This window comes from Herpailurus yagouaroundi, unplaced genomic scaffold (assembly GCF_014898765.1).
Source record: "Herpailurus yagouaroundi ecotype Mexico unplaced genomic scaffold, PumYag 67189, whole genome shotgun sequence".
Lineage (NCBI taxonomy): Eukaryota > Metazoa > Chordata > Mammalia > Carnivora > Felidae > Herpailurus > Herpailurus yagouaroundi.
The window spans coordinates 430,369-457,469 of record NW_024420031.1 but is presented as its reverse complement, the minus strand read 5'-3'; the positions used below and the strand labels follow the sequence as shown (position 1 = coordinate 457,469).

General features: G+C 40.6%; 1 protein-coding gene across 13 annotated transcripts in view; it reads left to right on the top strand.

The window, feature by feature from the left end:
- HUWE1 (HECT, UBA and WWE domain containing E3 ubiquitin protein ligase 1) overlaps window positions 1-27,101 on the top strand; it is a 173,967-nt gene that overhangs the window by 128,780 nt on the left and 18,086 nt on the right. For 11 of the 13 annotated variants that reach the window (XM_040467038.1, XM_040467040.1, XM_040467046.1 and 8 more), the window contains 24 exons: window positions 182-309; window positions 536-617; window positions 1,270-1,446; window positions 1,907-2,066; window positions 2,343-2,701; window positions 5,577-5,772; window positions 6,991-7,158; window positions 8,242-8,387; window positions 8,805-8,871; window positions 9,846-10,060; window positions 13,618-13,829; window positions 14,274-14,456; window positions 17,024-17,196; window positions 17,550-17,698; window positions 18,456-18,531; window positions 19,367-19,465; window positions 20,054-20,187; window positions 20,375-20,543; window positions 21,900-22,128; window positions 22,764-22,942; window positions 23,227-23,316; window positions 23,476-23,630; window positions 24,786-24,831; window positions 26,793-27,077. In XM_040467038.1, coding sequence (XP_040322972.1) covers window positions 182-309; window positions 536-617; window positions 1,270-1,446; window positions 1,907-2,066; window positions 2,343-2,701; window positions 5,577-5,772; window positions 6,991-7,158; window positions 8,242-8,387; window positions 8,805-8,871; window positions 9,846-10,060; window positions 13,618-13,829; window positions 14,274-14,456; window positions 17,024-17,196; window positions 17,550-17,698; window positions 18,456-18,531; window positions 19,367-19,465; window positions 20,054-20,187; window positions 20,375-20,543; window positions 21,900-22,128; window positions 22,764-22,942; window positions 23,227-23,316; window positions 23,476-23,630; window positions 24,786-24,831; window positions 26,793-27,077 — 3,877 coding nt within the window. The remainder of the gene's footprint in view (window positions 1-181; window positions 310-535; window positions 618-1,269; window positions 1,447-1,906; window positions 2,067-2,342; window positions 2,702-5,576; window positions 5,773-6,990; window positions 7,159-8,241; window positions 8,388-8,804; window positions 8,872-9,845; window positions 10,061-13,617; window positions 13,830-14,273; window positions 14,457-17,023; window positions 17,197-17,549; window positions 17,699-18,455; window positions 18,532-19,366; window positions 19,466-20,053; window positions 20,188-20,374; window positions 20,544-21,899; window positions 22,129-22,763; window positions 22,943-23,226; window positions 23,317-23,475; window positions 23,631-24,785; window positions 24,832-26,792; window positions 27,078-27,101) is intronic. The other 2 variants (XM_040467048.1, XM_040467051.1) reach the window with 2 other exon arrangements.

Genomic DNA, 27,101 nt, shown 5'->3' with positions numbered 1-27,101 from the left:
AGGGTCTAAACACTGAAGGCCTAGAGAATTTAAGTAACTCAGATCACACAGCTAGTAGGTGGTAGAGGTGGAATTTTAATTCATCAGTTCTCTTAGTGTTCAGCTTTGTGTTTTCCTATACTGTGCCAATCCTTAATGGTGAATAGAAGTTGTATTTATTTATTTTTCTTTGGCCAATTAGGAGTTGAAGCTACCTTGTGCCTGGGTCGTTGAATCTAGTGGCATCCTTAATGTCCTAATCAAACTCTTGGAAGTGGTTCAACCCTGCCTACAGGCCGCCAAGGAGCAAAAAGAGGTCCAGACCCCGAAGTGAGTGATCTTGTATCTCACCTGGTTTCATTTCTGTTCCTCTCAGACTTGGGCCCTATAGCTCAGGCCCTAAATCAAGCACTTTTCTAGAGCATGTATGGGGCAAATCTTGTGTACCTTTTGTGGTTTGAAAATAGATGAGGTGCCTAATAAAATCACGTTAAGTTTTCCCATATTGTACAGGTTTTCTGGCTTGCCCAAAGTAAATCATTTCTTTCTTTTTTAGGTGGATCACCCCTGTGTTGCTCCTGATAGATTTCTATGAGAAGACAGCCATCTCTTCAAAAAGGAGAGCCCAAATGACTAAGGTATATAATACATAGTTGACAAAACTGCTTAGCCTCTTGAGGTAAGAATAGACCAGAAGAGAATATGGTAGAGTAGTAAAGAATGAATGGAAAGCTGCCTGATCAAGACCTAAATCTCTTGAGGGATCTCAGTAGCTATATTTTTCTTCTGAATGGCGAGTTAGAATTATTTTTTTATGGAGCTTCTGGGTGAAGGACCCTAGAACTTACCTGGAAGAAAATGTTAAAGGAGTGTGCTATCTCCAGAGGAGAGAGTGGCTTCTATATGAAGGACTGAGTGTGCAGCAATTCCTACAAAAGCCAAGTGCTTTTTATACAAAAATTATATAGGCCACATTATCTCAGTGCCTTCTCAGAAACAGAAATTTGGTTCCTGTACATTTGAACTAATGTTTCCCATTTATGGAAAACAGTTGGAAACAAAAGAAAAGCAGAGGATTGCAGGACAAGGGTGTAGAGGTCTTCATGCTTACGGAAGGGATCAGGAATGTGAGAATTAATGTATACAAAAAACTTCTCTTGGTTCTCAAAATTCTAAATGTTCACAGTATTCTTTCTTTTTCCTGGTTAGCTTTAGTAGTGAACAGTTACTGTTTCTTCTAACAACCAAACTTGTAGAAAATACAAAGAAATTTTTTGTTTTTGTATTTAGTATCTACAGTCCAACAACAACAACTGGCGCTGGTTTGATGACCGCTCTGGGCGTTGGTGTAGTTACAGTGCAAGCAACAACAGCACTATTGATTCTGCCTGGAAATCTGGAGAGACGAGTGTGCGTTTCACTGCAGGCCGAAGAAGATACACTGTCCAGTTCACTACAATGGTGCAGGTACGTGCTCACTCAGTGCTGTAAACTTCTTTGAAAAGAGGGAAGATGCTGAGTATGCCTTTTGGTTTGCTTCTTCCTGAACCAGACGTCCTGACATGTGTTATAAGAAGCACTGTTACCACTACTAAATTCGGTATAGCTGACAGAGAATGGAGTCTTCCTAAAGTCATTAGTTAGACCGTGAGTCTGTTGTTTATGGCAATTTGATACTGTTCCAACCAGAAATGATTTTAAGTGTTAGGGATGGTATATACTCTATTGGAAAGTTTCCAGTTTGTTATAGGGCCTTGTGTATGCTGCTTTACTTTTGGGGACCTTCAGGCTTTCTCTCTGTAGGTGATAAGGATGGGAAAAGTTGCCAGGGTTCCTTCCTATTGCAGCATTTTACCTGGGAGTTCCAGCCCCTCTTATAGTTTCCTTTTCTTTTGTAGAGCTGTTCTTTGTCTTCTTGAATTTCTAGGTTAATGAGGAAACGGGGAATCGGCGCCCTGTGATGCTGACTCTCCTGAGGGTACCACGGCTGAATAAAAACTCAAAAAATAGCAATGGACAGGAACTAGAGAAGACGCTGGAAGAAAGCAAAGAAATGGATATCAAACGTAAAGAAAATAAACCCAGTGGTATGGACCTTCAGTTTTGAATCTTTCAAGGAGTGTTACATAAAGCTTCATGTGCCTTTATGGCTTAAGTTTTGGCCAATTTTATCATGAGTGATTTCTTACCCATCATATTGCTTGGTGACTTAAAGATACACAGTCCCTTTTATCTGGTCCTAGAATTGGTGTTTGGTATATTTTTTAATAGAAACAAACCCAAGTGCTTGACCTAGCTATGCAGGAGAGACATGGAAGAAAATGTCAAATTAAACTTCTGAACTCTTACTTTCTCATTTGTAGATACTCCTTTGGCCCTAGAGAGTACAAATACTGAAAAGGAGACGAGCCTGGAAGAAACAAAAATTGGGGAGATCCTGATCCAGGGCCTGACAGAGGATATGGTGACTGTTTTAATCCGGGCCTGTGTGAGCATGCTAGGAGTCCCTGTAGACCCAGACACTTTGCATGCCACCCTTCGTCTCTGCCTGAGGCTCACCCGAGACCACAAATACGCCATGATGTTTGCAGAGCTAAAGAGTACCCGCATGATCTTGAATTTGACCCAGAGTTCAGGCTTCAATGGGTTTACCCCCCTGGTCACCCTTCTTTTAAGACATATCATTGAGGATCCCTGCACCCTCCGTCATACCATGGAAAAGGTGAGTCTTTTTGATGTCAGAAGCTGGTTTAGCTTTATATCATACCTTTGTTCTCCTTGATCTCAGATACACTTCTGGTTTTTCATAGGTATATAACTAGATACACAAACTATATGTTTTGTCCAGCAAACTTTCCCAGCTGTGTGCTCAAATGCTTGCTTACATATGAAAGATTGTCCCATTGAATGATTTTTTTTTTAACTAGAAAATAACATTTTCTGTCCTTAACATTTACTACAGTAATAAATCTTACCTATAAAGTCTTCTTTGGCAGTATAGGTTTCTTGAACCAAAAACTGTTAATGAGGAACTGGGATACCTTTCACCAAGTATATGTCTTAAAGTTGATTCCCTTATAGGAATATTTCTCATGTATTCACCTGTGAGCACATTTTCCAAACATTGTATTTTGGAGTTGTAAAAGTAGTAAAGTTTTGGGAATATTATAATAGGCCAGACACTTTAATAAGCATTTGCAGATACCCGTTGTGCAGATTGGAAAATTAAGACGTTTATATGTTTATTTTAGGAAACACAAAGCGGTAGAAAAAATGACAAAGTAATTAGAAAAGAGAAAAATGTTTATGGGGCACATGGGTGGCTCAGGTCATGATCTCGCAGTTCATAAGCTCCAGCCCTGCATCAGGCTGCCTGCTGTCAGCACAGAGCCTGCTTCACATCCTCTGTCCCCTTTTCTCTCTTCCCCTTCCCCACTCACGCACATTCTCTCTCAAAAATAAATTTTTAAAAACATGAAAAAAATTTTGTAACATCAACATAAGACCTCAAAGGGGAGAAGTAGGGAGGACAAATGTCTTATTTCCTCCTATTAATTCTTTGTCAACAGTCATCATGTGAATGTTATTGGACTTCCATTTTCCTCTCTTGGGACACTGTTTCCTACATTTGTAATTAGTGTTGCAATTTGCATTTTTGTGCATGGTTTTGTCACATTTAAGATTTGTTTTTCTCAGAGATTCCTAGAAATTGGATGAAAACGTATGAGTATTTTTTAACTTGCTTGCCAAAAAGGTGGAACCACTTTATACTTCTGTGTGTATGAGTATACATTTCGCATTCATTTACCCAGCCTATTTGATTTCATCTGACAGGAGCAAAATCAAAAGAAGGAGCACTATTAAAAACAGCATATATACTGATCCAGGGCAAGAGACAGCCCAACAGGGAAGAAACAGCTACATACAGATAGAATTCTGACTTAAAAACAAAATACTTAAAACGTTTAACGTTTATACAACTTAAAAAATGCTAGGAAGGGGCACTGGGGTTGGCTCGCATCTGACTCTTGATTTCCGCTCAGGTCATGATCTTAGGGTTTGTGATTTAAAGCCCTGCATTGGGCTCTGTGCTGACAGTGTGGAGCCTGCTTGGGGTTCTCTCTTTCTCCCTCTCTTTGCCCCTCCCCTGCTCAGTCTCTCTCTCTCAAAATAAATAAAACTTCAATTTTTTTTTAAATGCTAAGGGGGCGCCTAGGTGACTAAGTCGGTTAAGCGTCTAACTCTTGATTTCAGCGCAGGTCATGATCTCATGGTTTGTGGGTTTAGGCACCACGTCAGGCTCTGTGCTAGCAGTTGTGGAACCTGCTTGGGATTCTGTCTGTCTGTCTCTCTCTCTCTCTGCCCCTCCCCTGCTCACTCGCTCTCGCAATAAATTAATAAACATTTTTAAAAAATTTAATGCCTGGAAAATACAGGTTCTTGTTGGATAAGAGCTTTCTAAGCTTAATTGTATTTAGGATTATGAGGAGCAAAGGAAGATCAGTGGCAGTTTTAATGTATCAAGTTGGCAAAATGTAAATGCTTGATAATATCCATTGAAGGTATGGGTATGGACAACCAGGCATACTCTTACTTTTTTGGTAGGAGTGGAAATTGGTGCAGCCACATTGGAGGGCAATTTGGTACTGTCAGTTTGAGATATTCTTTGACCTAGAAATTCTATGACTAGGAATTTATTTGATAATTAAAGTCAAGTATGCCAAGGTACATATACAAGAATGTTCACTATAGAAGAAACTGGAGATCTAATGTCCAGCAGAGGACTGGATAACTAAATTACAGCACATTCTTTATAGTGAAATTAGACTTTTCAGTATTTAAAAAATGAGAGTTTAGGATTATAGCTTTACAGGCAAGATATTGGGGTTAATATGTTCAACTAAAGAGATGACTGATTTCGTAAGGAAAGCATTAAGGTTCCAAAAGATGTTTGTGAACATAGTTCACAAAGGAATGATAATGGAAAATACAGTAGTTATTTTCTTTATACCTTCTTGTATTTTCTATTGATTAATGAGTCCTTTTGTGAAGACCAAAAGCATAATGTGTAAGCCCTATAGTTTCAGAGCAAGCCATCTGTAAATAGTTCAGTATTTCCTGTGTCTAAGACTGATGATTGACTTTGAGGCATAAAGAAACGTTTAATTTCGTTCTTAAACACTGAGTGGATATTGGTATTGCATATTTTTAGAGTTTGAACCATTCTGGTTTAAAATTGGGACAGCATTTGGGAAGGCTAGGAGCTGGCACTTACATGTGAGGGCTATAATTTAGATGATCAGTGGTCTAGATACATTTCCCAATTTCTATAAAGATAACATGCCATCTGTTATAATAATTGATAGTTTTGGGATGTGCTGAATCCTGTAACTTTTTATAAGCCACATATTTTGAATCAGGAAGGAATGGGACTTAAAAGACCCAAGTGCATCTTTTCCCAAAAACCTAAAACTATCATCCAGTGTCTTGAGGCAGAGTTTGGATAGTATTTTAATCCTTGGTAACTCTTCCTTGAATGCAATTGGAGTTTTAGAAAGTGGTCATTAATCCACATTGCTTCTTCCTTTCTTTACTAGGTGGTTCGCTCAGCAGCTACAAGTGGAGCTGGTAGCACTACCTCTGGTGTTGTATCTGGCAGCCTTGGTTCTCGGGAGATCAATTATATCCTTCGTGTCCTGGGGCCAGCTGCATGCCGCAATCCAGACATTTTCACTGAAGTAGCCAACTGCTGTATCCGCATTGCCCTTCCAGCCCCTCGAGGCTCAGGAACTGGTGAGTTTCTCCCCTTCTCCTGGCCTTTGAGACATTGAAGTCTATGGCCTAGTATAACCCCAGAGATAACTTGGAAAGCTTCCTTAAGCAAGTGTTGGGACATGTGGGCCAGTTCAGAGGTACTTCAATATTTCTTATGTCTATCTGTCTATCTTACTTGCCCTGTGGTAATCCCTGCCAGAGACACCAAGGACTCATTTGGTCTAGTCCTTGCCCTCAAAGAATTTGTCTTAGTGTGACAACAGAGTGTGAATGGTTTACAGATAAAGTGGTAATTGAGGGACAAGTGGACATGTGACTCACATGGTACAGTAGGAAGTACACTGTATCATCATTGTGTTCTTGCCCAAAATGTTCGGCCCATATTTAATTATGAGGAAGCAATTAAATGCAAATTTTGAGACATTCTATAAGACAGCTCACCTGCACTCTACAAAAATATTAATGTCATAAAGGGAAAAAAATGCAAGGTTCTCCTAGATGATGAAACTAGAAAGAACTACCAACCATGATGGGACTCTGGACCCAGGTAAAGAGATTTGGAGAAATTTGAATACTGTATATTAGATGATTATATCTGTGTTAAATGCCTTGGGTGTTAATGATGGTATTATGGTTATGTAGAAAAATATCTTTGATCTTAGCATCTAGATGTAAAGCATATGGGTGCTTTACTAACCTTTCAACTTTTCTGTAGGGTTGTGGAGGGAGAGTTGTGTTTTGTTTTGTTTTTTAATAAAATGTTGGGAAGGGAGCTAATTATTTTTGGAAGCCCCCAGATATGTGCCTGACCTCCTGTGCTGGGCATGTCTCCTGTATGATCTCATTTAATCCACAAATTTTAGGAATGAAAAAAGAATAATTTTAGGAGTGAGAAAATTAAGGTTTGTTGAAGTAATCTGGCCAGTGATCCTGTAACAGAACTGGATTTCAAAACCAAGTCTCCCCCAACTGCAAAGCCTATACTCTTTTTACTATTTGGTACTGCTGTAATAAATTCTGTGGGATTTAGGGAAAGTAAAAGCTAGATTTCCTAATAGGCTACTTGAACGTTGTTTGGAAATGGCCTTTTGTCCCAAGCATGTGTGTTTATACAAACCCCCTTCTGAGTCTTTATTAGTAATCAAGTATAGGTACTGGTTATGAGTCTTTATCAGTAATCAAGTATAGGTACTGGTTCACTGTTGACTGATTTTTCTCTTTCTGACTTTGGCTTAGCTTCAGATGATGAATTTGAGAATCTTAGAATTAAAGGTCCTAATGCTGTACAGCTAGTGAAGACGACCCCTTTGAAGCCCTCACCTCTGCCTGTCATTCCTGATACCATCAAGGAAGTGATCTATGATATGCTGAATGCCCTGGCTGCATACCATGCTCCAGAGGAAGGTATGTATCTAGTCTACCTCAGGAGGCCGGGCACTTTGCCTGGATCTCTCAACCAATTTATGGCATAGTGAGCACTCCTTGTGTGCCCATGTGCACTTCTCTGAAAAAACCAATGGTCATACATTATGACAGATGGCAAGGTAGTGGTGAGTCTTAAAGCAAGGCATCTGACCTTGTGGGGGTGACCTATAGGAAGGTTTCTTAGAACAAGTGGTTTCTGAAATAAGTCTTGAATGATAAGAATGAGAATGCTGACATATGAGAGTCTATCCCATACAGAGGGAAGAATGAACAAAGATTAAAGAGGAGATAATGGCATCTTGTGGGCAGGAAAATTTATACCAAAAAGTCTCTAATGTTTTCATTCTCTTTGTTGCTAAAACATCTTTGTTTCCAAAAAAACTGGGATCAGTATTAGAAGGTGTGATTAGGCTTCCTGACCTTTGAGACCACCATCCCAATCTACCTTTATTCCTAGTTAAGGTGCTGCTTGTAAGTACTGGTAAAGTCATGAGTGAATTAATTGGAACTTAAGATTGCATTCCAGTCATATCTTTCAGGATTTTATTTAGGACATACTTAATTGATAGGTCCCACAGAATTGCCAAAAATTGGTGAATATAATCTTTAATTAAGTCAAAATATGAGTCTTTGGTGCTTTTCATCTATTGAGCACTTTGATCCATATAGAGCTTCTTGCTTCTACAACCATAGAACCTTTATTCTACCTCACATATCAGCCCCACCCCCCAAAATAATTTAGCTTATATAGCTAGGGTAACCATTTATTGATCTCTGTTGCACTAGGTATAATACCAAGTATGTTCATTTAAGCTTAGTTGTGAAGCTGAGGAAAGTGAGAAAAGTAAGTAAATTGCTTGTGGTCACAAAACTAGTTAGTAAAAGAATGAGGCTTTCAACCATGCTCTCTTGGCCATAACTACATTTCTCCTCTTAAGTGAAAGTCTAGCCACATCACTATGTAAATAGTCATAGTAAGTGAAGTGAAATTGACCAAGCTGCCAAATAGGCATTAGCATTGCATAGTTATTAATGAGTTTTGTTTTGTTTTTGTTTTTCTAGCAGAGAAATCTGATCCTAAACCTGGGGGTATGACCCAAGAGGTTGGCCAGCTCCTGCAAGACATGGGTGATGATGTATACCAGCAGTACCGGTCACTTACTCGTCAGGGCAGTGACTTTGATGCACAGTCAGGTTTTTCCATTAATGTAAGTCAATTCCAACCTCCTGTCTTCCTTCTCGCTTTCTGATACCTATGTGTTCTCCATATTTAAGGTTATGCCAGGGAAATTTCAAAGGTATTAATTTTGATGTATCTGTAAATTATCTGTTGCCTAAGAATGAAGATAAATTTGGGGTATCCCTGGGATTTTTCTCTCTTTGGATTGGAAATATTAAATTCATTTTTCATTCTCATTGTCCCTTGTACATGCCCCCAATCTTCCAGTCACTGTTTATAATGATAGCTTCCCACAGATTATAGTATGTACGGAGTGAAGATGGTTAAAAGATCAGCCAAAGAGAGTCTGTAGCATTCGTAATGAGTACCTTGGGAAGGGTTCCTACCATTTAGAGACAACTGTCTCTGAAATTAATAATGGCTCAGGGGTATTCTTCCTCCATAGAGTCAGGTCTTTGCTGCAGATGGTACCTCCACTGAGACTTCCACATCTGGGACATCCCAAGGAGAAGGTAATGGTTTACTTTTCTCCCTCTTTTGTTGTTACTTTCTTGAGAGAACAAAGAAACTGTGGGTGTCCTGGGCAGGGGATATGGGAATACAGGCATAATTGTCACATTTACTTGTCTAAGTGAACTTTTCTCAAGGGTGAGCTCCGTGTTCTGTAAGTAAAGGATTTCTCTATGCTAAAATTAGTAGAACTGTGACTTACCTAACAAAGTAATGGTTGCTGTGGTGAGATCTTTCAGATCTACTCTTTAAACCACCACATATATTTCTTATGGTGGGTTTTATGCTGGCGTATAGAGCTTTGGTGCCAGTGACACAATTCTAGCCATAAACCTTGCATGGTGGATTCTAGCAGTGTTACCAGAGCCCATTGGCTACTTAGTCAACAATTAGAGAAATGTCACATGGAAGCAACTCTAAGGATACCTTCCAAGAGCTGCTGCTTCTTGGATAGGAAAGATCTTTGAGATCTAACCAAGGAGATACCATACTTAATATAACTGCTAGAATGGAGGCATGCTGGGATAAGTTACAGTGGGCACATGTACCCACTATGTCTCTGTATTCCTGGATGAGACAGGAAAGTATTTATGGAGGAGATCAGAATTTGAATTAAGTTAGATAAGTAAATGTGTGCTAGGGAGACATGTGGGAAGGAAAGGTAAAAGGGGGTACATAAGGTGTCTTTGGAGAACTCTTAGTACAGTATTTCTGGAGTGCAAAATTTTGTATAAAAGGAGGGAAATGGCAGAAGATATGTGAACAGTTGGGCAAAGCCTCCCTGCTGCACCATATCCACAGATTATATCTGAGACCTGTCATCCTATGTGTCCTTCCACTGCATTATGAGGAAGACATTCCATTTGTATCAGTGACCTAAAGTGGAATAGAAGTAGTATTCTCTTTCCACATAAGGCTTGATGTTTGCCAGTATTTCAGTGTGAAATTGAACCAGTGTTTGACTCTTTCTCAACAGCATCAACTCCAGAAGAGTCTCGTGATGGGAAGAAAGATAAAGAAGGGGACCGAGCCTCTGAGGAAGGCAAGCAGAAGGGCAAGGGCAGCAAACCTTTAATGCCCACCTCCACTATTCTTCGTCTTCTGGCAGAGTTGGTGAGGTCCTATGTTGGTATCGCTACTCTGATTGCCAACTACAGCTACACTGTGGGCCAGTCTGAGCTGATTAAAGAGGTAATATTTCTAGTCTGTTTAAGATTTGATACTGTCATCATTTGGATACAAATGTGTCAGACAGTTTACTAGGAACCTGCACGTTAGCCCAATGTTGAGAGGCAGAGGCCTCTTAGACACGTTAAAGAAGCTAGGCTTTTCCCCATGATGCAGAGCTATCGGGCTCATTACAGGGAGTGAGTTTGTGCTATTTGTTAATTTGTTTTCAGAAAATCACTTGTTCTGCAGTGTAAAGACTGCAAAACGCAAGATTTGGAGTCAGACCAATTAGGAATCTGATGTAGATAGCAATCTAGTAATACAGGATCTTGGTGAAGTTGTTGGGAAAAAAATGGGTGAGTCGAAGAGATGTTTTAAAGGTAGAAATGGATCTTTGGAAAATAAAAACAAAATCAAGGATTCCGATGTTTCTTGTTTTATGTTTTTCTATTCTTTTTATGTTAGAAGAAATGGCTTGAAGAGAAAATGTGTAATTTGAAAGGTATCTGTGGTTTGTCTACATAAGGGTGTCTAGGGGACAGTAGAATAAGCCAAATAGACAAAATGGCTGTTTATCTTCCAGATATACTCACACCTGTGCAAAGACACCTGATATGATAATAGTATTGGTAACATAGAACATAAGGAAAGCCTAAATGTTTATCAGAGCTGTGGGAAAGAAATGTCTTGATATGGAATTATCTTCAGGTTAGATTTTTCAAATGAGAGGGCACTTTAAGAAACTAGATCATGTTCCCATATACATAAAAGGGGTGCCCAAGGAGATTTTTTTCAAAAAGGGAACCTTGTTTGGGAGGTTATATTTTAATTTCATGGTTAGTAAGCAGTAAATGGTCTGAGAGTAGAGTAGGGGCATTAATGTTGCAGGCAAAGAATATGAAATCAGCTGCCATTTTTAAGCTAGTTTTACTTTAATCTGAGTTTTTTAAAATACATACAAAAATATGCAATTCCTGAATGAGTCGTTAGTTTTTCTTGGATGACTATTACCCAAATTAAAACATTAAAAAGTTCACAAAAGCTTACCCCTTCATGCCTTTCTACAGCTCCAGCTCCCCCTCCCTTTTAAACTTCCATAATGTCAACCATTATCTTGAGTTCTGTTGTCATAGATTGGTTTTGCACTTTATATAAATAGAATCATACAGTGTATATTCCTTTGTTTGCAATATCCATTTTTGTGTGTGGTAGTAGTTTATTTGCTGTATAGGATTCCATTGTGTGAATGTAACACAGTCTTGTCCATTCTAGTGCTAATAGACAATTGGGTAGTTTTCCATTTTACAGGTATTGAAAGTAGTGTTGCTACAGTCCATTCTTATATATGTCTTGGTGAACGTATACAGTTGACTCTCGAACAACGCAGGGATATTAAGGGTGCTGACACCTCCTTCCCCTCTCCTCACGTATGTAGTTGAAAATCTGCATAAACTGTTGACTCCCCCAAATATTTTACTAATATCCTCCTGTTGACCAGAAACTTTACCAATATCATAAACACTCCATTAACACATAATTTGTATGGTTACATATATTGGAGAAAAATGTTATTACCCCTGAGAAAAAATAAAATTATAATTTCTGCTTGGATCACTAATTCTTAGATTGTTGCAACTTTGAGCTGAAACTCTTAAATACAAATTTGCTTGTTCACAATTTTTTTTAATTAAATAGAAAAAAATTTAATCAAAACTAATTTCAAATGAAAAGGCAGTAAGGGAAATAAAGACTTGCTAATGGTTTCAGTAAAAAAAAAATTGTAAGGTAGAGAAAATGTATTTACAGTATGGCACCAATATATTGAAAAAAAATCTGCATATAAGTGGACCCACACAGTTCAAATCCGTGTTATTCAAGGATAAACTGGATTAAGTGTTTCTATTAGGTGTTAACATGCCTAAGGAGTAGAATTGCTGGTCTCTTCAGCTTTAGCAAATGGCACCAAAAGTTTTCCAGAGTGGTTGTGTCCATTTATATTATTACCAAGCACAGCATATGGTATGCTTGCCATACCTCCTTGCCAACACTTGGTATTTTCTTATTTTTCATTTTAGCTGTTCTGGTGGATTACTACAAATCCACTAGATTTTGCATTATGGTTAAAATATCCTTTTCTGTATTGGCTATTTGGATATTCTCCTGTGAGGTGTCCAAGTCTTATATTCTTGTTCTCTACTGAATTTTTTACATATTCTAGATACAAGTCCTTTGTGGAGTTTTGTATACTAAACATACATTAGGCTTTTATTTCAAAGCTTTTACTCATTATGCCAGTTGTAGTTAATATAAGCATTCCTTGTGGAATAAGACATTTAATTGCAAATTTATTAAGTATCTATTATGTGTCACATGACCTTGTGGTACTGGGTACTCCTAGGTGATTTACAAATACTGTTGATTAATCCTTACCTCAGCACTAGAAGGTTGTTGGTATTGCTCCCCTTAATAGAGAAGTAGAGAAGGCTCAGAAAGGTTAGTAACTTGTTCAAGGCCAAACTGCAGAGTAACAGGATTAGAATTGGAATCCAGGTCTCTGGTTATAAATCCAAGTCTTTTACTACATCACCCTGCTTTCCCAAATTGCAAAGCTTTTTTTCCAGTTTTTACTAATAATGTTACATAACATATTTACACAATTTTGTATTTTATTCAGTACTGAGGAATTTTTATTTCTAATAGTTCCATCTTAACCTAGCCACCGTATCTAATTTTCCAGACTCTAGAATTCTTCAATGCAGTTTTTATTGAGGCAAAATTTACATAAAATCAAGCATTTTAAAGTGTACCATTGAGTGGCATTTGGTACATTCAGTGTTATACAGCCATCCTTTCTAATTAACTCCAAAATTTTGATCCAATATCTGCTTAAATGACAATAGAACTAAGTTTCTTTCTAATATAAAGAATTATCAGGACAGAAGTCCTTGTTAGAAGGAACAAGTCTCACGTAATTTCTTTCCCTTCTTGGGCCTTTTTTTGCTATTTACTTTGCATTAAATATTCTTGCATATCTATCTGTGGCTGTGCTGTTTCTCTTTTAAATGCCTATTTTTAGCCTAGGGTCCTTAGCACATTATAGGTATCAGTAAACATTACAACTTAATTGAATACGTGAAGGCATTATAGCACTTAATTATGAACAAGATTTGAATCCTTGCCATTGGTTAAGTTCTTTGCACAGGCCCTGTTTCTTTGGGCCTCATATTACCCATCTGTCAGAATGGGAAAATACTAAACTTGCCTTAACTGTTCTATAGGTTTACTGTGAACAGTTCTTTTAAATACCACACATAAAAATGTTTTGAGAAATATCAAGTAACCTATAAATGAAAATGTGTAAACTAGTGAGAAATGAGTGGAGTTTAAAAGCATGAAATCTGGATTTGCTCACTTAGTTTGTACTTTCAAACCTTGGTTTTCTCATCTGTAAAGTGGACCTGATAATCACTGACTGGGTGACTTGAAGGATCAACTTTGTGTATGTGTACCTTGTTGATGTGCAAACAATATGGCATAATTATGCTTGTGAGTAAATGTCATAATTAATGATTTTTCAGGACTGCAGTGTGCTAGCCTTTGTTCTGGACCACCTCCTCCCACATACCCAGAATGCAGAAGACAAGGACACACCTGCCCTGGCCCGCCTATTCCTTGCAAGCCTAGCTGCTGCAGGGAGTGGCACAGATGCCCAGGTAGCCCTTGTGAATGAAGTAAAAGCAGCTCTGGGACGGGCACTGGCTATGGCTGAGAGTACAGAGAAACATGCCAGGTAAAACCCATGCCTGACCTAGTGCTGATAATCAGTAGCATCTCCTTACTCCATTCTTGGCCTGTGGGATTCCTAGCACTTGAACAAGAGTTCTGGTCACACTGGCACTGTATATTCTCTGGTCCTCTCAAATAGTTCTAGTGCCTCAAAATACCTAGAGAACTTATTACATTTGGAGGAGGGTAAACAGCTTAGAACAAAGGGATGTTGTCATTATAGTTCTGATATCTTCAAGAAATTGAGCAGATTATTCAGTCTTATTTTTTAAATTATGTGTAAAGAAAATTAAGAATGCTACCACTCAGGGAGTGAGCTCTCACCTGTTTAAATGTTACTTCCAGAAGGAAACACAGGGCACCAGGAGGGTTATCTGAGGCCGGTTAGTTTAAGACTCCTAAGAATGGGCAGTATTCATATGATAGAGGTGTCAAACTTCTCTCCCAGGCTTCAAGCAGTGATGTGTATCATCAGTACTATCATGGAGTCCTGCCCCTCAACGTCCAGCTTCTACAGCAGTGCCACAGCCAAGACCCAGCACAATGGCATGAACAACATTATTCGACTCTTCCTGAAGAAAGGACTGGTTAATGACCTGGCAAGAGTGCCTCATAGCCTGGACCTGTCCAGGTAAAATTATTCCTGAACTCCAGCTGCAGGCTTTTGCCCTCTCTTTAATCATGCTGCTTTTATTTCTTCATTTGCTTGTGTTTCATGTATCCTCACCAGAATCAGTAGTGAGCCACTGGTGTGATAGGAAAAGTTTGGGTATAGGTGGGAACCTGAGTTCTTAGTATTGTGGTTTTTAAGCAAGGCACTTGCCTTTCTTTAGACCTTAGTTTTCTCATTTGCTTCAAACTCAAGAGTTGGACTGTATCAGTAATTTTTTCCCCAAGATTCTCCCATCTTAATTAAAAGTAACCTTTTATTATAAGATTATATGTATATCATGAAAAATGCAGATGAGCAAAAGTAAATACTGGGTTTCTACCACCAGATATCACTGTTACTTTACTACATTCTTCAATGGTTTTTTCATATACATGCAAAATGTATTTTTTACTAAAATGATATTATATATGCTGTTGTATAACCTAGGTTGGATTAGGGTTTTTTGTTTTTCCGGTTATAAATCTCTACCTTGCTTTTGTAAGTAAGTTTTCATCATATATAACATCCAAATCCATATTCAGGAATTTTTGTCTGAACCAGAATCTAGTTACAGACCTTACATTACATCTAGCTATATCCTCTGAATCTGTTATTCTAACACAGAATCTTAATTAATTTTTTAATTTTCATTTTATTTCTGCTAATGACACTAACTTGTTAAGGTGACCAGGCCTGCTGTCATGCTGGAATGTTTTGCCTTCTAGATTTGGTCCATTTGGTTCCTTGCAGTGTCATTTAACTTGTTCCTTTACTCCCTGTTTTCTGTTAACTTCTAATTAGAGCTAGAGGCTTAATGGAGCAATTTGAAATTATTGGTTAGGATATATCATAAATGAGGTGTATCTCATATTCCATCATGGGAAGACACATCTCTTTGAACTGTCATTAATAATCATGATAAAATTGACTTACTCTAGAGTAGAGTACTGTTAAATTTCCCCCCTTATTAGAAAGTAGCCTATATTACTGTTTTGGTGCTATATAAATGTCTGGTTTCCTATCAGCCGTATACCTAATTAATGATCTTAACGCCAACTGATAATCCTTTCCTGTGTCAGTTTTTTTGGGGATTATCAGTGACTTTTCTAATTTCTGTCATTCCTTCGACATTATTAGCTGGCACTTTTCTGTGACAGCCCCAGTTCAAGGGGGAGAGTCTGGTTACCCTGAAATACAGTTCCTACTTAAGAGGCAGGATAAAAACTTAATTTTTTTTTCTTAAGTCACTAATTTTTAGAGTAAAGTCAAAATAGATTTAATCACCACCTCAAATGCAACTTTTCTCTGGTTTTTCTATTTTTATTGATTTTTTTTTTTAAGCCAGTGATTGAATTATTTGGATCTCTGCAGTCATTATTCTTTTCCATTACACCTTTGGCCCATGGGGCCTCTTCAAGTTGATTTTTGTCCTCTTGATACAAGCTCATTAATTTTTTAAAAACATTTAAAAATTTTAGACTCACAGTGTAATGAGCACCATATGTTTCATGTAGATTAACCAGTGGTTATCATTCTGTCCTATTTGCTTTAGTTCCTCCTCTCCTTCCCTCTTTTAGGAGCAGAGTCATTTGAAGTTCATTGCAGACAACATGATGCTTAACCTCTGAATACTTTAGCATGTGTCTCCTAAGAATAAACATTCCTATACGTGGCTAGAATATCGTCACATCTAAGAAATTTTACCATTGATATAATAGGATTCAGCATGTAGTTCATATTCCAATATCCCCAGTTATTCCAAGTATGTCTTTATAGCTTGGGAGAGAGCGTTTTAATCCAGCATCCAGTGAGCATCACTAATTGCATCTTGTTTTTTTATGACAGTTGACTATTTTGAAGAATCTGGAAGGCGCCAAATGTCTCATAGAATATTCCATAACCTGAATTTGTCTAATTGCTTCCTTATGGCTAGGTTCAGGTTAAACTTCTGGCATGAATACTACATGGGTGATATTTGCCCTTGGTGCATCACATCAGGAGACACATAATGCTAATTTGTCCCATTATTGGTGATGCTAAGTTTGATCACATAAACATTAGCTTTCCCTTTTGTACTTAATAAGTGTTTTATGGGTGATGCTTTGAGTTCATATGAAGATTACATGAATATCTTATGCCCTGAAGATTTTTAACTCAGTAGGTTAGCATTTATTGGTGATCCCTGCCTGGATCGCTTACATTGCTGTTTGAAAAATAAGGATTTCTGATTTTCTCATTCCTATTTATTAGCAGGCATTCTTTTATAATGAAGATTTCCTTCTGCTTATGTTTGTATCCCTGTGGCTGCAGTTTCTTTTTATATTTAATATGGTATAATCCACTACCGTCATTATTTTTTATTCTCAGATTTGGCCTGTGGTAATGACCCCATCAATTTTTTAAAGCCTTCTGGCACAACAAGATGTTCCAGGCTCACTTTGTACCCTCCATGCCCCATCCCCTGGAATCAGTTGTTACTCTGATGAGCCTTGGTTCCTTTTAGTGCAGGTTTCTGTGCTAAGTCTGTCTCTGTATCTTTACCTCAGTCCAAACATGGCCAACACAGTCAATGCTGCTTTGAAGCCTTTGGAAACACTTTCCCGGATTGTGAACCAGCCTAGTAGCCTTTTTGGCAGCAAGAGTGCTTCTAGCAAGAGCAAGTCTGAGCAGGATGCCCAAGGAGCTGCTCAGGACTCCAATAGCAACCAGCAGGACCCAGGTAGGGAATTAGAGCCAATGGACTGGAGAGCAGGCTGGGTGGGCATAGTTACTTTATGGGCATGGCATCACAACTCTTCTGGCTTGGTATTGTTTCCCTGGGAAATTGCTGGCCTTATAGAGATCTGTCATAGTGGCGTGGGAATCTGCCCCACAAAGAATTCCTTAAAATTGCAGCCTTATTTGGCTATCCTCACACGTAGCCTTGTCTTTTCCTTTGTCACCCATTCATTTTTTCTCTGAGAACTTGTAAACTTGCCCAGGGAAGGGACCTTATTGTCTTCCATGCTTGCCTCGTGGTGCCCTGCATATAGGCACCCTTTGATTATTTTGCTGGTTGGTTGATTGTTTCAGGCGAGCCTGGGGAAGCAGAAGTGCAGGAGGAGGATCATGATGTCACTCAGACAGAGGTGGCAGATGGGGATATCATGGATGGGGAGGCTGAAACCGACTCAGTGGTGATTGCTGGGCAGCCTGAGGTGCTCAGTTCACAAGAGATGCAGGTAGGGAGGCAGATCACCCAGCATACCCCTTTTGCGGCGCTAAACAGAATCCCCAAGTGGTGTGGGTGGGTGAGTACCTTAGATCCTTGCCTCAGTGCTGTCTGCTTTGCACAGGAGCACAGATGATATGCTTAGTAGATGTTCAGTAAATGTGTTTGTATTGTATTAAATGAGAGGTGGGGATAAGGCCAGGATGCCATCCATGTACTATGAAATGGAATGGATCCCAGCAGGAATCCCAGACTTAGGCACAGGTGAAATGTGGATGTAGAAAACTGGCCTGAGCCCTTTGGGCCCAAGGTCTTTGATTTATTTGGCGCTGGTCATTAATGGAAACTCCTTAATATCACTGTTGTACCTATAGCACCAGGTCTCACTGGAGCCATTCAAATAACTATTTTCTAAAGACCCTAAAGAAAGCATTGTGATTTCTGGAGCTGGTAGCAGTTGTAAGAAATGGGACGTACAGTCCTAAGCTGCTAGCTCTGAGGAGATCTGCATGTATTTCTGGATAGTATAAAGACTCGCCTGGTCTGAGATAACTGGGATGAACCCATTTGAAGGACAGTCTGAGTGTGGATTGACAGCACATGGTAGTTTCTGTGCTCTTAGCACCAAATGTGTGGTGTTTATGCAACATTCTCTGTCACACGTTATCCTGGAAATATGTACTCCCTTGCTGGCCTTTTTTAGGGTTTCCGTGCTAGCGCAATGATAGACTTGTGTGCATCCATATATATGTTCTATTTCTCTCCAGGTTGAGAATGAGCTGGAGGACCTGATAGATGAGTTGCTTGAGAGGGATGGCGGATCTGGGAACAGTACAATTATAGGTGAGAGCCCCAGAACTGAGTATAGCCTTTACCTTTGCCTCAGTCTCTCTTGGGAGGACCCTTTTTCTCATCATCTGCTTGCTCAGCTCTGCCTAAGGGCTCATAGCCAGCCTAGATTGCTGCTTGTCTTGATGTTGACGATCTTACAGATGAGAAATTCACAAACCATCTACAGACCTGTGGCGGATCTGAAGTGTTGCCTATGTGGGGGAGGTGGAGGGGGTGGCCATCAGTATAAATGATACATCAGGCACATCAAGAGTGTTTTTTATTCATGGAATCCTAGAGGAGGCTGTAGAGCCTATAGGGTGAGAAAGTGCTTTCCTTGCATTTCTTTAGCAAAATCCAGGGGCTTTCCGCCTCTGAGTCTCAGTAGTGTAAAAAGTGTGATCATTCCCTAAGGGTGGCCCTTTTTTACAACTCAGACGGAAAACGGCAAAGGTACCCTACTGTCACCTGGCTCCAGGGGTCTATGTGTTACTTGTTTTTATTTTATTGATGAAGGAAATCAAAGGATAAACGGAAGTAGACATGTATTCTTAAATTTGACAAGACTTTTCACACCCATTATCCTCTGTGGTTTCACAATTAGTGGGATTGGCAGAGCAGATGTGATCATCCCATTTTACAGATGAGGAAACTGAGACTCAGACAGGTAAAGTGACTGGCCAAGCTCACCTAGCTAGTCGACAGCAGAGAACCTAGGTCTTCTCCCTCATCCAAAAAAAAAAAAAAAGTGGATATCTGCTGGGTGTACATAGCTACTTTAGACGCACCCAATCTGGAAAGGGAAGTCCTCTGTTGTTCAGTGAAGGCTCTGCTCTGTAACCTTCAGTGAGCAGAAGTGGAGAGGATGAATCACAAGAGGACGTGCTGATGGATGAAGCTCCTTCCAACCTCAGCCAAGCTTCCACCTTGCAGGCCAACCGAGAAGGTGAGAGTGCCGAGGCCAGAAAGGCCTCCCTTCTTGCCCTGCACGTCTGACAGACACTACACTAGGGTTTTCCTGGAGGCAGCTGCCCACATGTGCAGAATAAGGAAGCATCTGTCTGCATGCGCTGACATATATCATCCACTTTATACTCAGCCAGTTTTTCAAATAACATGTTACTACTGCTTACCCAAAAGTTTGTCACTTCTTACTTGGTTCGCTTTCTTCTCACCCACCTGCTATCATCGCTCCAGATTCCCTCTTACCAACAGGATGCAGTCAGTAGCAAAGTAGAGCTGGAAAGGCAAGGGGGCACCAGCAGACTTGGCCAAGTCCTAGACCATGGCTCCTGAAGCACCACCCTATAGCCAGCCTCCACATTCAGCCACCCTGCTCAGCGTGTTGATGCATTGATTGGCACTCTCAGGAAATCAGGGCTGGCTCACTAAGTCTGTACATCACCCCAGATCTGGTTCTTCCTCTCCTAGAGTCAGATACCCCATCGCCTTCCCACTCAATCTGCCGGCCTGCCACAGTAGCCTGTTTGCTAGCTGCTCAGTATAGTCCTCCAATGTGCTCCCTTTGTTTTAGATTCCATGAATATCCTGGACCCTGAGGATGAGGAGGAGCACACTCAGGAAGAGGACAGCAGTGGCAGTAACGAGGATGAGGATGATAGTCAGGATGAAGAGGAGGAGGAGGAGGAAGATGAGGAAGATGATCAGGTGAGGGGGGACTGTGTTTGGGTTGGTTCAGACAACCTCTTCCATGGGAACACAGAGCTGGAGAAAACCAACAGTCTGGGTTGCTAGCCTCAGCGCCTCCCTCCCTCATGTGCAAATGTGGCCATGACATCAGACTTCAGAAAACCCTTACCTCCAGCAATTCTCCATCTCCTATTTTCCCCTTAAGGAGGATGATGAAGGTGAAGAGGGAGATGAAGACGATGACGACGATGGCTCTGAAATGGAATTGGATGAGGATTACCCTGATATGAACGCTTCTCCCTTGGTCCGATTTGAGCGCTTTGACCGGGAGGATGATCTCATCATTGAGTTTGACAACATGTTCTCCAGTGCTAGTAAGATACAGGGGCTCAGCTGGGTTTTATCTCTTGATTCTTATACCCTTCTTTAGGGTAAACCAAGCAGTGAACCAGAGCAGCTATCAATCTGATACAGACAGCACTTCTTTTCCTATGCTGACTTCCTGGGGCAAGGGATATCTGAATCCATCTCTCTCAATAAATGTATACTTAGAAGAAAGAATTGTGAGAGGCTGCTTTTTGTTCTCTCCACCTCAGTAAACAGGCAGCCATTTTAGAGCCTGGACAACTTGATGATTTGCTTGAATTTTTTTTTTTTAAGTGAGACCAAGGCTGACTGCATCACGCACCCATGTGCACACTACAGTGACAGGGCAATCAATTCTTATGTCTGTAACACTGGATCTTGAGAGTTTGAATGAACACCTTTGAGCTTGGCATTGGGGAGTAGATTTGAGCACATTCACTCTGTTCATCAAGGACGCATCTTTTCGGAGGAGAGAGTGAATCTCTTTCCTTCTCCTCTATCAACGTCAAAGTTCACTTTTAGCATCTAGTTCTTAAAATCAAGCTGTCTTGAGAAGGCAGGTCTTGACCCCAAATCACAAGCATGGTATAGCAGAAAATACTGAACTGTGCTGGTCTGTTGTCTTGGCCAAGTAGTCTCTTACCTCTTTGAGCCTCAGTTTGTCACCTGTAAATGAAAAGGTTTTTTTTGAAAATGGGTTGTATTACATAATTTTCAAGGTGCCTTCTATTCTGTGATTTTTTTTTTTTTACATTTTTGTGATTTCTGTCAGTCTTCCTTACGTTGAGCCTCCCTTCATTTAGTAAATCAAATTGAACAAATGTTTGAGGATGCCTACTATTTCCTAGGTACTAAGAATAAATACAGCAGTGAAAAAGAAAACGGTCCCTTTCCCTCAAAGGAGCTTATGGTCTATTAGGAATCATAAGTAAGCAGGCATTACACTGTAGTATGGTAAGAAAGCCCAGAGTAAAGGGTTATTAAGCCAATCTGTAGAATCTGAGCAAGTGACATCTGGGCCAAAAACAAAAGAGCAAGTATAAAGAAGGGGGAGAGGATTGGAGTCTTCAAGGTGGAGGGAGTAGCATGTTTCTGAGGGGTCTAAAAGCATCACTGTGGCTGTAGTGTGGAAAATGGATTGGGAGAAGGTACTAGTTAGGAGACTGTTGCAATATCTAGGTAAGAGATGGTGGCATAAGCTATGGTAGTGTCGGTGATTATACATGAGGCATGGGAATGAGGGAGAAAGGACAAAGCTCAGGTTTCCGTGTGAGGAAGTAAGGCCCAGGAGACATGGCTCTGGTTGAACAACCTTGGAAGAAATTTGTTTTCGACACTGACCCCTTTACATATTGTCCTTGCAGCAGACATCCCCCCATCCCCAGGAAATATCCCTACCACTCACCCACTGATGGTACGCCATGCAGACCACAGTTCTCTGACGCTGGGCAGTGGCTCCTCCACAACACGTCTCACCCAGGGCATCGGGCGCAGTCAGAGAACCCTAAGGCAGCTGACAGCCAATACAGGCCACACCATTCATGTTCATTACCCTGGGAATCGCCAGCCCAACCCTCCTCTTATACTCCAGAGGTGAGTTACATTTGTCCCATTTCTTTTTGGGTTATATGTGCAGCCTTCTGGAGAATACCAGATTGTATCTTTTTGCTTCAGTGTCCTATGTATACATTCAACAGTCAGTGAATCATTTCATATGCCAAGCACTTAACACTTTAAATATAGACATGATGGGATTTCTGCCTTCAGGCTTAGAGTGTAGTGAGAAGAAAGGACATAATAATCCATGTACAGGCAACAGTGGGTATACAAGAGAGATATTATATCCTAACACAATTCCTGGAGTTATCAGTGACACTCACTGTACAAGGAACTATGGAATAATATGTGACCTCAACCCAAATAAAGTTCACAGACAGATGGAATGGTTAGAAAGATAACTAAGATTTATGCTTAGTGGGGCACCTGGCTGGCTCAGGCGGAGGAGCATTCGACTCTTGATCTCAGGGTCTTGAGTTAGAGCCCTGCATTGGGTGTGGAGATTTACCTAAATAAATAAGACTTTAAAAAAAAAAAGATTTATGCTTAAGTATGATCAAGTCTATATAATAGCATTAAGCATTTCCTAGAGGTTACAGAAAGGATCACAACAACAGTTGCAAGACCCCTATGGATTACAGTGACCATGGCACTCCACCATCACCCTACAGGTTGCTTGGTCCTTCTGCTGCTGCTGACATCCTTCAGCTGAGCAGCAGCCTTCCCCTACAAAGCCGAGGCCGAGCCCGCCTCCTCGTGGGCAACGATGATGTCCACATTATTGCCAGATCTGATGATGAGCTGCTGGATGACTTTTTCCATGACCAGAGCACAGCTACCAGTCAAGCAGGCAAGTTTGGTGAAAAGGGAGGATACATAGAGTTTTTCGCCTTCTACTTTTTCCCTGCTGAGGGAAAGGAGAACATTACCTTCCCTGCCTAGAGAAACCACATATTATAGGGGCAGAACCACTTGATAATTTAGCCAAGTTCAAAACTTTTACTATCTCTGGATACCTGTGATGTGCCAAACCTTGTGATAAGACATTGGGTCTTGTTAGAAAAATATGGCAATTTTTGCATCAGATGACATGTGACCAGGCCAGGAATCTCATTCTCTTTTGTTCCCTCACAGGGACTCTGTCCAGCATCCCCACAGCCCTAACCCGCTGGACAGAGGAATGCAAAGTTCTTGATGCTGAGAGCATGCATGACTGTGTTTCAGGTATGTGGTAGCTTGGTTATCTGAGCAGTAGTGAGCCTTCCACAGCTAGGATGAGTGCATGGGAGAATGTTGCCCTCATTCTCTGGCCACAAGCTCTGCCTCTTGGCTTCCTTCCTCACCTCCCCTGAGCAACCTCTGATCTTTGTTTCTGTGATCCAGTTGTTAAAGTGCCCATTGTCAATCACCTGGAATTCCTGAGGGATGAGGAGCTGGAAGAAAGGCGGGAGAAACGGAGGAAACAGTTGGCTGAGGAAGAAACAAAGATAACTGACAAAGGCAAAGAAGATAAGGAGAACAGAGATCAGAGTGCACAGGTGATTTGCAAGAGCTGGGAGGATTCATCTTTGGCTATGTCTGCCTTTACTTTCATGTGGTTTTGGCATACACATAGCACCAGTCATTGAAGAATCCTGGGATGTTCACATTGAACTTGAGAAATGATTCATTCCAAATTCACCATACATTCACATGTTTTTTAGGAAAAAGAATTCAAACCCAGAGGGAAAATTATTTCTCCATTGTCTCTCACTGGGGAAAACTGGAGAAAGAACCAGAGTGGCTCCTGACTTACCAGTCACACTGTGTAATCTCTACCTTCAGTGACTGCAGCTAGATTAGAAGAATGAATTTGATTATGCCCATGCTCTTGGGGGTTCAATTCCACTTCACTCTGAGGATTGACTTAACAAGTGTGGGGGCAACCTTACCAAGATGGCCCCATTCCATCATTTAAATAAGTTAGGCTTAGGTTTCGGCTTCAGATCAGGAAATGTTCCTTCCCTGAACCCCATAACCACATGTCATTTCTAAGGCTTGATTTTTCATTTTGATTTAGAAAGAAGCTACTGGTTTAGAAGTTTTGGGGACTTTAAACAATATTAGCTTTAAAATATATGAAGTAAAAGCTGACAGAAATACAAAGAAATTAAAAGGCTTGAGTTGAAAGACTGTTATGTCCCATTCAGCAGTTAAGGTATTAGGTTAAGGATATCAAAATGTTCAGTTAGGATAACAAGCTTGACCTAACAAATAACTTTGTATGGAAGTTTTGCTTGATATAAATAATAACATTGTTTCAAACATGTGAAAAGGGATAGAAAATCAGTAATCCTGGTATATGATTTAAGAAGCTGGAGTAGACAAAATGAGCCCAAGGAAGGGAAATAAAGAGAGGTGAAACTTTAAGAAATTCTTGCTGGCCTCACAATTGTGTTTAGGTCATGTCCTGTGCCAAGCCCAGCTCACTCTTCAGTCAGCCCTCTGGAAGTCCCCCCCCCTGTCCCCAAGCCATCCTTGAACACAAGTATGTATTAGAGAAATTGGAGATACATTTGCTCACTAAAGTGCTCATCTTCATCCAGGTCATCGAACTCCTAGGTGGCTTATGTTGGAACTGGTGGCTATTATAGTTGACCCCTATCTTAATGTGCTTGCAAAGTCCCACATGGATCTGTCTCTTCTCTTTCCAGTGTACTGCATCTAAGACCAGTGACTCCACCGAACAGAACCTCTCAGGTAACTCTGCCCGCCTTTTTACCTTCTTGCTAATTGGTTGGCTCTTTTTCCTGACCTAAGTAGCTGGCCCAGGTGGGCTGAAGATGAATGAACACTGGTGCTCTGTGGGATGAGGTAGTAGATTGTATAGTTTTAGGGTCATACCCCATCTTGGAGATAACTATACAGTCTACTGTCTTTCCCACGGCGGTACACTTCCCCTCCAACGTGCTCTGTTTAGGTTCTCGCTCTGATCTTGCTGTGCTGCATTCTGGCATGTATAGCAAGGCCATGTGTCCTGCCCCCTTTGGTGACCACCATGGTGTGGTGCTTCATGAGAATACCTGATGGCGGTAGTTCCCAAATACCAGTCCTTAGTGGAAATGAACAAAGTAAAGAGGGATTGGGGCGCCTCAGTCAGTTAAGTGTCCAACTTCTGCTCAGGTCGTGATCTCATGGTCTGTGGGTTCGAGCCCTGTGTCGGGCTCTGTGCTGATAGCCTGGAGCGTGCTTCGGATTCTGTGTCTCCCTCTCTCTTTGATCCTCCCTTAACTCATGCTCTCTCTTTCTCTCTCTCAAAAATAAACATTAAAAAAAAATTTAGGGGTGCCTAGGTGGCTCAGTCAGTTAAGCGTCTGACTTTGACTCAGGTCATGATCTTGCAGTTCACGAGTTCAAGCCATACATCAGGCTCTGTGCTGACAGCTCAGAGCCTGGAGCCAGCTTCCAATTCTTTCTCTCTCTCTCTCTCTCTCTCTCTCTCTCTCTCTGCCTCTTCCCTGCTCGCTTTCTGTCTCTCTCTGTCTCAAAAATAAATAAACATTTAAAAAATTTTTTTTAAATTTAAAAAGTAAGGAAGCTTTATTTAAAAAAAAACTAAAGAGGGATTAATGAGTTTTTCAGAAAGCTAAATTTATTCGATTTAAAGAAATTATGTCCTTTCTAGGTCTTTGGTATCAAAATATTTTTATTAAGTGATATTGATGGGATTCTTTTTTATTTGGCTAAACTAAAAGTTGGTAATCCTATGTTAGTCTCTTCTTATTTTTTCCTTTTTGTATAAACTTTGTGGGTCTGGAATCTAAAAGTCTAATACAGATATTATCTTGAGCAATCTGCTTTTGGGGAAGGTAGCTCTGTGGGTTAAATGGTATTACTGCTGTAAGTTTCGTATTCCTCCTTCTAATCTTAATGTCAGTAACTATTTCATGATTTTAGTAACTGGTCCGTGTGGTATTAGGTCTCTCCCCCCACCCCATCTCCTCAGAATTTTCCTCTGCTTTCCTATACCTTCTGTCTCCTTTGGCATTTGAGTTGCAAAATGATTATACTAAAGACTATTGTATTTTTTTTAAAGCAGTGAAAGTGGGTGGTAGGTGTCCTGGTCCCTTTAATGAAAGAAAGGTCTTTGAAAAGGTCTGTCATCAGGAAAAATGGCCTTTTGCCTGCTGCCCTTGCTAGAGGATTCTGCTCATGCCGGGGTGAGGTAGTAAGTTGTATTGTTGTGGGGTAGGGATTTTAGGCCCCAATTAGAAGATAACTATACAACTTACTACTTTCCCTGGTGTGTGGCGTATTCATACTTAGTCTTGGCACTGTTGCCTCCATCAGGGTTGTAGATATTCCTTGGATAATCAGGACCGGGGGAAAAAAAGGGAGGTGGAAGGGAATAGGTGATATTTAGGGTGAGGCAAATATCATTATAAAGTGACTTGAACTCTTTCCCCTTCCACCCAGGACACAGAAAGATTTAATTCTTAGAATCTACAAAGATTCAGATCTCCATTTCTTGAGACTAAGATAGCACTGTGCCTTAGCCCTCATCCTGGGTATACCAGACCAGCCACAAGCTGTTCCTAGGAACGGTCATAGCCCGGGGGTGGGCAGGGGTACTTGTCAGACCACTTGTGCTGATTAAGTGGTTCCCTGGGTTCTTGGCTGATTGCCCCTTAACACTCCCATTGTCATTCTTTCCGAGAAAGATGGGACTCCTATGCCTGACAGCTACCCAACAACCCCATCTTCAACCGATGCAGCAACATCTGAGTCCAAGGAGACCCTTGTCACTCTGCAGCCCTCACAACAACAAACACTCCCACCCCCACCAGCCTTGGGAGACATTCCTCAAGAGCTGCAGTCCCCAGCTGGTGAAGGGGCAAGCTCTACACAGCTATTGATGCCCGTAGAGCCAGAGGAACTAGGTCCCACAAGGCCAAGTGGAGAAGCAGAAACGACTCAGATGGAGTTGTCCCCAGCTCCCACTATAAGTGAGTAGAATTTCAAGGTTTTGC